Source organism: Equus quagga, chromosome 12 (assembly GCF_021613505.1).
Source record: "Equus quagga isolate Etosha38 chromosome 12, UCLA_HA_Equagga_1.0, whole genome shotgun sequence".
NCBI classification, from domain to species: domain Eukaryota; kingdom Metazoa; phylum Chordata; class Mammalia; order Perissodactyla; family Equidae; genus Equus; species Equus quagga.
In genome coordinates, this window is record NC_060278.1 from 90,251,361 (window position 1) to 90,263,604 (window position 12,244).

The 12,244-nt window shown below is 43.5% G+C and overlaps 1 protein-coding gene across 3 annotated transcripts in view; it reads right to left on the reverse strand.

Annotated features, from left to right (window-relative positions):
- The window catches only part of TTI1 (TELO2 interacting protein 1), a 44,400-nt gene that overhangs the window by 20,641 nt on the left and 11,515 nt on the right, over positions 1–12,244 (reverse strand). For 2 of the 3 annotated variants that reach the window (XR_006891039.1, XM_046678353.1), the window contains exons 2-4: positions 11,125–11,199; positions 5,098–7,440; positions 631–840 (exon numbers count right to left, since the gene is read on the reverse strand). Coding sequence is in view for 2 of the 3 variants with exons in the window: in XM_046678353.1 (XP_046534309.1) it covers positions 631–840; positions 5,098–7,399 (2,512 nt within the window). In the remaining variant the exon portion in view is untranslated. The remainder of the gene's footprint in view (positions 1–630; positions 841–5,097; positions 7,441–11,124; positions 11,200–12,244) is intronic. The other variant, XM_046678354.1, reaches the window with a different exon arrangement.

Here is a 12,244-nt window from a genome sequence, read left to right on the forward strand (position 1 = left end):
TAATCAAAGAAATGCAAAGTAAAATAACAAGAACCACTTTAATGTAACAAGAAGTAAAATGGGTAATAGCCAGTGTTGGCAAGGTTGTGGTGAAACCAGTATTAATCCTGTTCTGCTGAAGGTAAGGTGTAAACTGATGCAACCTTTCTGCAAGGCAATTTGGCAAGCATAAAATAATGTTCATATCCTTGACCCAGAATCCCACTTCTTGGATTTATAAAGAAACATGCAAAAAGGAAAAGGTCACATGCACAGAATCATCCACTGCAGCACTGTTTATTAGAGTGAAAAGCCAGAGGCAATCTAAACTTCCCCCAGGGGAATGGATACCTAGTGGCAGCTATTAAAACATTAATTATGAAAACTCTATAGCAATATAGAGAGCTCCTTATTCTACAACTAAATACAAAAAGGATATAATGCATTTAAACTGCGGCTGCAACCATATAAATTTAGGTTTACAACAAAAAAGAATGGGAAAAGATTACCCCAAAAGTGAGAATCCTACGGGGATTGGGGTTATGAGTGACTTTTCGTATTTCCAAACTTTTCATAATGACGTTTCATCGTTTTTACAATAATCTGTTTCAAAAAGAAAAAACTGGCTAAGCCAAAATTAATAATAGTTACCTTCTTCATTATCAAAATCTGAGACATTTCCATCTGCCACATCCTTTTCCTTGAGGTAGTTCAGCAAAAACTGTTCAATGTCTTCAGCTGTGGTGGTATTCTCAAGTCCTTCCTCAAGAGTTGCCAGTCTTTGGCTCAAATGACTTCCCTCCTCCCCGACACTTTGCTCTCGGAGTTGCCCGAGATTACCTGTGTCTGGGAACCACCGGGCTGTAAATAAAGTGTTATAATGATTACATTGGTCATTGACAATTAGGCAATATACTTCATAAGTAGAATAAGTCCTTTGCCATGGCTGCACGGCCCTCCCATGATCCAGTCCCTACCTGGGGACTTCACCTTCTAACCACTCTCATTTGCCTGTTAACTGACCATCTTCCAGTTCCTCTAACGCATCAGGTGTTTTCCTGCCTTAGCACTTTCACATATGCTGTTCTCCCTGTCTGGAATACTGCCCCCCACGTCACATCTGGCTAATTCCAAATCACTTTTCATGTCTCAATACAAATATAAGCTGTCTAGCAAGGCCATCCCTTTACTCCTCAATCTAACCTTAGGTCCCTTATATGCTGTCTTACACACCACCATATTCTTTCCTGTCGTACCAACACATCATGATTTGTAATTATATTATTTTGTGTGTACTGCTTAGTGTCTGAATCTCCCATTAGACCCTATGCCTTATTGATCACCACTGGAAATCCAATATGCCCAGCACAGAGTGGGTGCTCAAAATATATGCTGAATGAATAAATAGACTAGACTGGAGAACATGTACAAGTGACAAAACTCTGAGCACAGGATACAGTATTCATTAGAGAAGACAGGGTCTACAGAGCCTTGAGAATGGACACAGTCGCACATATGTATTTCTGCCATAAAATGCTTCAGAAGGCTGGCATTTTCTCTCTGAAGCTTTTCTTCTTCAGTGATGCTCCAATACTTCTGCTGTGTCACCAAAGAATGAGCCTTAAACAACACTGAACAAGTGGTTTCAAATTGTGCCTTGAGGAGCTCTGGGGCTCTGCAGAAATGTCTCAGGGTCACAACACGGAGGGCACCAAGAGACAGCAGGCTAAGGGGCTAGGTCCAAGGTTTCTATCCCTTCTTTAACCAGAGCAGCTCTAATTTCAACTCTTTCTGTATAGTGGAGTGCCCCAAGGGCTTCATTTCAAAAAAGGCTCTTACTAGTTAAAGACTGAAACAACAACAAGAATACCCCACAGCCTGAATTTTCGTTCTCCTTTTGCAGACAGCAGGGAAAAAGTCTGATAACCTTTAGCACCTGCCAATCTCCTTTCTATCAAGGAGCATCCGAACAAAGCCAGAGCAACAGCAGATGAGAGATGCTAGGCAACCAGGAGCAGCAGAGAGCAAATGCTGGAGATGAGAGCCTTCAATCTAGTATCTGGAGGTTCCTATAAGTAGGGATCGATGATGCCATTTCTTCAAACCCCATCCCCAGACATAAGTCAGGCCCTTCGTGTACTCTAAAGGACTGCATTCCCAATGAGTTAAAGGCAGGACCCAGCCATTTACACTGCTAAAAGGAACATGCCACAAAGATTATTTTCTAGATTTAAGGCTAGTGCCAGACATTAAAAAGTCTTTGCTCACAAATGGCTTTTAAACCTGAGAAAGGAAGCTCAACCTCACTCTTAATGCAAATTAAACTACAATAAAGTGCTATTTCTCTCCTATTGGATCAGCAGAGATCAAAAAGCTTGGTAATATACAGTGTGGGTGAGGGCACGGCAAAACTGGCACTCTCTTACATTGCTGACAGGAGCTTAAAGTGGTGCAACCTCTGCAGAGCAATGTGATACTATCAAAAATTTAAATCTACTACCCTCTAAGCCAGCATTTGTCTTAGGAATTTACCCGACTGATCTACTTAGACATGTTCAACATGACCTACAAAGATCTTCATCGTGGCATTTTTTTTGGGGTGGCAGAAAATTGGAAACAACCAAAACGTCCACCAAGAAAGGACTGCTTAAATAAATGATGGTGCAGCAACACAACAGGAAACTATGCAGCCATCACAACAATGTGGCAGCCCTACATGTATGGATGTGGCACAATATCCAAGTGCTGAGGTAGGAAGCATGGACACTTTGTGGTTTTCAAAGCTACCCTATTTCTTTGTTATGGATAATCAGCCAACTGGTAGTTGGTGCTGAGCAGTAACTGAACTGCTGGTGCTTGCTCCCGCTGTGCTACTTTAGTCAATGCATGGGAAACACTGCTGATGGTAACTCGGTTTCCTAAAACATGTTCTGGATTCTCTTAAGACCTTTTGGAAGTCCTTTGAAACTGTTCTTCTACTCCTATCTTAAAAGAGTGGCCACCAGTTAGGCAACTTGATGACAAACAGAAATGCCAGCATACAGTGCCACTTTGATTCACGCGTGACTGATCAACTCCACCTCAGTGCTTACCATTCAAAATGCAAGTGCATTCTGGGTTATTTGAAAACTTTCAGAAAAGCTATCTCCAATTTTGCTTCTTTTCCTAGGATGCTCTCGAGTCGATCTTAACCATCCTCAGTTTCCTCTCTGCATTGGAGACCCCTCCTCCTCCAATTCAATTTAAAATAAAAGTGCTACACGGGATTTCTCCTTGAGAGATGACTGAAGACATCTGCAATCCAAGGCAGTTCAATTTTCAAGGCCCAAACTGAGACGTCTCCTGAGAGGATATGGTTAATAGGCCTTTTCTTTATATATTTTTAAATCTCAAATTGACACGTAGTATAGTTCCCAAAGCACTGAAGGTGGAAGTCTGGGGTACACCTGGACCGTGGAAGCCAGTCACAGTCTAAAATGTGTAAGCAGTTAGCTGGTCTTCGCAGAGTTTCCATGAGGGCAGGGACCAGGTTCTTCTTGGTCACGGCTGACGTCCCAGTGACTTGTCCAGTGCACAGGCAAAATTAAACCCAAACTCCCTCCCTTGGTCTACAGGCCCAGCAGGATTTGTCCTTGCCCACCTTCCTAATGTCATCGTGTATCATTCTTTCCACAATGACCTCTCTTTCATTCTCCAAAGACCCCAAGCCCTTTCTTCCCTCCAGGCCTTTGCATCTGCTGTTCCCTTTGCCTGAAAGTTCTTAAAAATCATAAAAAGGATGTGACAGCTCCATAAGTACTGATGAACCCTTCTCAGCCTTCATGTCTCAGCTCTATTGTTGCTTCCTCAGAGAAGCCCTCCCTGACCACTCTACTTAAAGTAGCTTGTCCCTGTCATTCTCTTGCATCAAATTGTCTATTTTCTTCACAGTGTTTATTAGAATCTGAAACAAACCTGTTTAATGATTTACTTATCTCTCTTGCAGTAGCAGGAAAGCTCCATGACTTTATTTGTCTTGCTCACTGCTGTGTCCTGATTACCTGGCACAGTGTCTGACATACGGAGGCACTCTTTATTGAAAGAAGGAATAAAAGAACATTTACCCTGCATGTGAATGTTGTGAATGAATGAACGAATGAACACTGGAAATGGTATCAGCTATAGGACAGGAGACTGTCCCTGTCCCAGTCATCTTCCATGAGAAGCTTTCTTAATGGTCTTGGCTTTCTCAGCTGAAAAAATGAGGTCAGTGACCTTCTCCCCTACTTTGGAGGCTATCAGCAGTAAACACTGGAGATACACTCTTTGGATAAAAGGGACACAGGTATAGAGCTCATCATTTTTTTCATTCAAAGCCTGACTACCCAGTTCAGGAATTCTTTCTCTTATACTCCAACTTTGCCATTTTAATGGCAGCTAACAACTCCACAGACACCCAGCAGGATCAAAGGGAAGGAAAGAAACTCAAACCACCACATGCAATTAAAAGGTTAACAGAGTTTCTAGACCTGCTCTGTCCAACATGGCAGTCATGAGCTACATGCGGCTTCAATTAAAATTAAAAATTCAGTTCCTCAGTTGCACTAGCCACATGTAGCTAGTGGCTATTGTATTGACAGAGCATTCCATCATCACAGAAAGTCCTATTGGACAGTACTGCTCTAGATTATCTGTGACTGAATAATTCTTGTTATTCCTGTTGTCCATTAGCATAGATATTGCTAACTCTAAGTACTGTCAGAAGCAGTACAGTATATTGAAAAGAACTAAATTGTCATAAATCCCGACTTTACTTCTTATTAATTGTGTGACCCTGGTTAAGTAAGATCTTACTGAGCATTAGTTCTTCTTATCTGTAAAATAAAAATAATGTTTACATTTAGTCTGTAGGGTTTATGTCCCTGGCACACAGCAGGAGCTCAATAGATGGTAGAGATTATTAAAAGTATAAAAAATAAGTAATGGTAGCAAACCCTAGCATAACATATGGGACTGGATAGACAACTACTCAAATAATGTCCCCTATAGCCTAACTATAGACAAAGAAAAAAATAAGGTTACCCAAACAAGGATACTAGTCCTCCCCCAAATCAGCATTAAAAAGAGTTTTCAATGTACCTAATGCTGCCAGCAGGGCGTGCAGAACACTAACAAAGGAAGTAGCTCTCTTATCATAAAATTGGTCCAGAGTAGCCAAGACATCTTGAACCACATCTGCCACCAAAGGAAGCAGGCTAGCGTCCGAGTTCTGCAGCATGACTTCCAAGACCTTTGGGGTATGGGGGTGCAGAGACAGATGACGCAGATTTAAAGAGATCCCATTCACCAAATAGTCTGAATTCTGATTGATCAGGTGCTGCAGGGAGTCGTAGCCACAAGCGTGGCAAATGTCCATCATGGCGCTGGCAGCTGCCTGACTAATGAGAAGGGTTTGGTCTCCAGCCTTCTCCAGTACTGGATAGAGCGCTGACATCAAGAGCAAACGAAAGTCTTTTCCTAGTGCATATGCAAAGTGGCCAATCCCTTCCAACTGGATGCATATTTGCCAGATGTTGCTGTTCATGGAGCAAATAGTGGGACTGGGGTTTGAGAAGGCTAGAAAAGATGAAACTTGGCAGGTGTGAGCACCAGATGTGATAGCCTGGAGGCCTGACTGCTTCACTGTTAGCTCCTCTCCCATTTCTTCAGCTTCGATACAAGTGACCAAATACCAGTTTTCTTGGCTCGTGTATTCTTCAAGTATAGACGTCACAATCTCTCTCAGTTCCTCTGGGCTTGTTTCAGTATGTTTTTCATGAAGATTCTCCACCTCCAGCCCAGCAGCCCCTGCAACCAGTTCATTCAGAATCATGGCGGCTTGCTTCCGGTAAACCGCAGATTCGTGGTACAGTTCCAGAAAGTGATCCACAAGCAAATAGAGGTTCCCGTAAAAGCCCAGAAGGTGACAAACCTGCCGCAAGAGCAGGAAAACCCTCTCATCGGTGAAGAAGCGGAAATACCTCCTCTGGATCTGACGTCGTGGCCCTGCAGCTGAAGTCTTCGGAGAAGCACTCAGATGACCTGAGTTCCAGCGTCGCTCTTCAACAACCTTGATGTCAGCCACGTCTAATTCTAGAACTTGGATAAGTGCTTTGGAAAGGCGCTGGAGATGGGACACAGAGTTGAGGACAAAGTTCACTCTTGGGCCCAAGAGTTTCAGATAACCGAGTAACAAGGAGAGAGTAGAGAATTTGCCCTGATCATCTTGGGAGTTCATTAGGCGTGGAAGAGATGTGGCAAGGGAATGTAGGTTTTCCGACAAGATGTCAGCAAAGGCCCTGTTGCCCACCACTACTTTCTGATCTGCAAAATGTCTCAGAGCCTTACTGCAGTGGGCTTGGACTTCAGAGCTCTCATCATTCACTAGACTCACCAACGCCTTCAGAAGGGGGCCAGCCGACTCGACCAGTGACTGACTGCACTTCACAAGAAGGGCCTCGACAAGGTCTATCAGTTCCAGTCTCACCTTCCAGTGGGGGTGAACCGAAACACACTCAATTATCTTTTTAATAAGGATAGTCAACTTGTCGCTGGTATTTTTTACCCAATCGGCTTCCCTGTGAACCATCAGCTCTGCTACTCTGTGCTCCACTGCAGGCTTTGCTTGGACCTTTGAGAGTCTTCTGAGCTGCTCATCAGCCATAACGAAGCCCACTGTCTTGTAAAAGATCTGTAGGGAAGACACGACAATGCTGTGCCCTTGTTTAAAGTCCCCCGTGATAACCCTGGTCAGTGCAGTTGAGATTCCAGGTAAAAAAGCAGCAAACAAGTCCCCCAGCTGCTTTTGCTCAAGCTCATCCAAGGACCTTGGATGGTCTTCACAATCACACTGAAACAGCAGAACCTGTAAACACTTTAAGGCAGCAATTTTAATTTGCTTCGATTTCTCCTGTTCTGCTAGGCCTAACAGTAAAGACACAGCAAATCCTAAACGAGGCAGAATGGAGGGCTCATAAAAAGTCACAAGGATATCCCCATAAGCCGAGTGCATTAATGTGCTCAGGCCCTGGATCACAGCCAATTTCAACTCCTCTGACACAGCTGCGGGTTTCTGGGAGGTGGGCGAATACAGACAAGCAGAGAGTTCCGAAAAGAGTTCCTGGAGAAGCTCCTGTTCCTTCACACATGTTGAAGAGAGGACAAACGTGAGGCATTCCACCACACTCTGGATCAAGCGCTCTCTTTTGGGACCCGGGGCCTTCAGAGTAAATCGCAAAGGGAAGAGGATGTACTGCTGAAGTTCCTGAAGGGCGGAGTCACTCACGGCTTGTAACTGTGCCTGCAGACGCTCCACGTTCTCCACCGTCTGGGTCTTTGTGAGCTGAACACAGACTGGACGTAAGACGCCAAAGGCCTCCTCAGGAGTATCAAAAACTGCCATTGTGCAGTGGCTTTCCTCTCACTGAGGAAACATCCTGCAGGCTGGAGGAGGGAAACTTTTCAGTACAGAAGCAATACGGTAAAGAAGCTCAAAGGAAATACAAAGTAAACTTGCATTCGTTCACTCAACAGAGTGGGGGGCCCATGTGCAGTCACCACACAAGGCACTAGGGGAGCAATGGAACTGAAAAGAGACGCTTCCTATTCTTAGGGAGCCTCCAGTCTAGTGAGGGAGCAGAGGTAAAGTTATTAGCGCACAGTCTGTCCAGAAACAAGGCAGGTCTATACTTACATCCCGAGTGTGGAGACCTAGCCCTCATAACCCTGGGAAAGCCAGGAAGCAGATGCTGGAGCCAAGACTCGAGAGAGGAATGGACAGGGACCTATGAACAGGGGTTGTAACCCCTAAGGTTCCCTAAGGAGTGGGAATTTTAACCTGTGGTAGTAACGGAGAGCTACTGAAAGTTTTGTCTTTTTAAACTTGAGGTATAACATACATAGTGCAAAATGCACTAGTCAATGTACAGCTCAGTGAATTTTTATGTATGTAGAGACCCATGTAACCACTACCCAAAACAAGATACAGAATATTTCCAGCAGCCTGGAAGGCTCCCTCATGCCCTTCTGCAATCAATTCCTATGTCACCTGCCCAGAAGTGGTCACTATTCTGACTTCTATCACTACAGATTAGTTTTGCCTGTTCTAGCTATGGAGAGGTTTTAAGCAGGGGGTGATACGATAAACTTTATGCACTGAAAAGATGCCCTGGCAGCGAGTAGTGTGGGAGAAGAATCCGAGCTGGGTAAGGCTGAAAGCCAAACAAATGAAAGGGAGTGGCCAGAGAAACGGGAAACCAGGAGCGCACACTATCACAGAAACCGTGGAGAAGAGAGAGTCAAGCAGGATGGAAAGATGGACGGCGGGCAAGCAGGCGAGCAGTGAAAGGAGATAGGTTTATAAGTAACCAAAGGAGCTGAGCAACTTAATACAAGAGTCTCTGCTCTGTGAGGAGAAATTCAAAGTCATGGGCTGACAATGAACAAGAAGGGAGGTAAACAGAGGGCTTGAAGAGAGAAATAAAAGTCTCAAATATTCCCTTTGGGGAAGCAGAGCATGCTGGGAAGACATAAAAGTGTGGCCCAAGGGTACTGAGGACTGAGCTAGAGCTAGAGACCATAAATGCGAACAACTGTAAAATGCTGGGATCGGATGAAGCCTACAGATTGTCTAGTCTGGTGGTCTCTCTCTCTGGTGGCTCTACTTGCTGGGAGTTTCTGAATAGATGACAAGAAAATGTCTTTGCTGCCTCTCCCTAACCCCAATCCAGGGAACTCTCCTGAGCCCCAGTGACTAGAGGGCTGGCAGGCAATTGGTGCCTGGTGGGTGTGGGTGAGACCTGCTCAGCCCAGAGAGAGAGAGGGTGCTGGAGTCCCCCTGGGGTCAGGAGAGGGCTCCAGGGCAACAATCGGGCTCTAATACCCTGGAGAGTCGGATCCACAGAGCTCCAGGGACCCCTGTGAGGAAGGGCAATGCTGTCTCTGTGAGGTTTCCTGGAGGGATATCTCCTGGTCTCTGCGAGCCCCCCAGGAAGCCAGGGAAGGGAAGAAGCTCAAATTGTCCCTATCCCAGGCTAGGAAAATGCCAGGTGTGGATGCCAGAACACTTGGCTGGGGACTACTGACACCTCATTGGCACCAGCTCACACAGTGATGTCCCAGAGGCTGCTGTGCCATCCCCTGCTGAGGTACTGGGAGTGGAACAAGAGAAGGACAGGAAAATAACCACTTACTGGAACCCAGCAGTCGGAGGCAGGAAAAGCAAGCAGAGCACCCCTGAGGTGGTGAATCTTAGATTAACAGAACCACTGAAGGAGACAGACAAGAATCTGAGAAGTAATAAGACCAATAATGAAGTTCAACGACAAGACAAAAGATATTTCTTAGAATTTTTAAAACACCATTTTCCACACCAAAGAAGTTCAACTGATGAAAAAAAAGAAAAAAGAAAGAAAAAAAGGATGGCTAGTTGCTGAGATCTAATTAGTGGCCTGGAAGATCAAGTAGACCTATCTTAAAACTCTGAGCAGAAATACAGAGAGAGGGAAATTGTGACTCGGAGGACAGCCTGGGAGAACCAACATGTAAATAGCCAGGAACTCTGGAAGGAGAAAAGGAACAGACGGAGGAGTGAAAACAAATAGATAACTGAAACATTTCCCGGAACTGTGAAAAGATTTATGTGGAGATTGACAAGACTGAAGGATACACACCTAGTCACATTCTGGTAAAATTCCTGTACACTAAACATAAAGAGAAAAATCATATATCCTCTTAGGAAGAAACAACAAATAACTTGTACAAGAAAGACTGGCTTTGGATTTCTCGTTGGCAACAATGTTATACCAGAAGACAGTGGAACAGCACCTACTGACTGAAGACAAAGGACTGCGGTCCCCTAACCCTACATCCAACACAGATTCACCTGTAGGGCACAAGAACAACACGCAAGGACGCAGAGAGGGTATCACCCAGATACCCTACCAGAGGGAGAGACATGAGCAAAGACTCCATTCAAACAACAACTTGAAACAGAGACCTAAATGGGAAGGGGAAAGAAAAAGGAAACTGCTGAGTAACTTTGTTTTTCCTTTCAGCACAGAAAACTTCCTTCAAATAAAATGTTTTCGTGGAAGCCCAGCATATAAAACAGATAAACTCAGAGGGTCTGGTTAAAGCTGGGATGAAGGCAATGACCTGGGGCCCTGCATCTCTCTTTATCTCAAGAGTTTCAAGAAGATGACCTGCGATCCCCTACGTTCTCAGATTATTTGACAAAAACGTGGAACTAATATAGTGGGAACACATAAATGTCCCAAACTGAACTCATTTGCTCTTCCTTTTGTATTCCCTTTGTGACATGGTCCTTACCTAAGCTAGAAACCTTAGACTCTGCTTTCTTTCACCTCCCTCTTAATTTCACTATTCCCTTAAGTTTCATCCATTCTACCCCTTCAACATCCTTCAAATCTGTTGATGAGGATAATCATCTATTTAATGTTGGACTGACTGTAACAGTTTCCTCTCTGGCCCCTTGCTGTGTGTGCTTGCCCTTTGTGAATCCACATCTCACAGTGACATGTAACTAATCTTTCTAAAACAAAAATCTGATCACTCTTCTCCATGCCTAAAATTCTTAAACTGCTCTCATAGCCTGCCTAAAGTACAAACACCTTTTTACCATGGCATACAGGGCCTTCACCATCAGGCCCCTGCCTGTCTCATCAACCTCATCTCTCATTGCTTCACCCCTTAAACTTGAAATTTCCACTACATAAAATGAGAAAACTTGCAATTTCTCAAACAGGTGGTGCTTTTTCACACCAGCCTCCTTTGTCCCACCACTGTACACACTGCCTTTTACCGTATTTAGCATACAGTATTATTTTGTATATGTCTGTTCTACCTACTTTAGACCAGGCAATACTATACCCATAACCTAGAACGGTATCTGGCATGTGATAAGCAGTCAAAAACATCTGTACTGATTCTGCTTTCAAGCAGGATACAGTAGGGGATGGCAGACCAATACTCTTGCTGATAACTAGAAAAAGCCAGATAAATTACAAAAATCATTTCTTAAAGCATCACATAGTTGTGGAAGCAACAGATGGACTAACAATCTTGTGAGGGGTGAATGTTAACTTAGAGTGAGTCAACAATCAATACCTGGGGTTTTTTTGGCCCTTGCTGATCCTGGATGTGAGCTCAGGATAATGGTGTGGCCCAGGCGGAGGGCTGTCACTGAGGAAAGAGAAACCACAATGCTTTTAATGGGGTAACGCAGGGCTGAGGGTGGACAAAACTGCTGTCTTCAGGGATCTCAAAATATATGACTTCTGGGAGGAGGCTGCTGCTGGGGGACAAATGGCTGAGAAACGCCAAACAAATGAAAGAGATCAATCCACAGATTCAAGAAGCTTAGCAAACCCCAAGCTGACAATATTAAGAAAAATACACACAGACACATTCATAGTCAAACTGCTGAAAACCAGAAATAAAGAGAAAAATCCTAAAACTAATGGAGCAATAAGATTGACACATAACTCTCAACAGAAATTACAAAATCCAGAAGATAACAGAATGACATCTTTAAAGTGCTAAAGGAAAATAACCACCAACTTTGAATTTTATATTCTACAAAACATCTTTCAAAACTGAAGGTAAAATAAAGATGTTTTTAGACAAACAAAAAATTGAGTGAATTCACTGCTATCAGGTCTGCACTAAAGTTAAAAATAAAGGGAGAAAATAAACCTAGACAGAAGCATGGAAATGTTGGGGGGAATGAAGAATAATGCCATAGGTCAACATAAAAGAATATTAACTGTAAAAAACATAATTATGTCTTTTGTAGTCTAAGTATATGTATAAATCCAAAATAGAAGACAATAACGCACAGAAGGCACATGGTGGGTATAAAAAGTGTTAAGTGTATTAAGAGTCTAGCGGCATCTGGAAGCAGTAAAAGAATTTGTATTAGACTGTAGCATGTTGAAATTGGTAGGATAAGCTTGCAAAGAATTGTAAAAGAATATATACCTAAAAAGTTCAGAAAGCAGTAAAAGTGGAATAATAAATATTTTTGATTTATCCAAAAGAAAATAAAAAATGAGAGAAAAGAAGCAAAACCGGTGGGTCAGATAGAAAACAGTAAGATGGTAGACAGAAGTCCAGCTGAAGTAGAGATCGTATTAATTCAGAGATTCCCAACAGTGGCACTATTGCCGTTTGGGGCTGGATAAGTGTTTGTTGGTGGAGGGCTGTCCTACGCAGTGTCAGATATTGA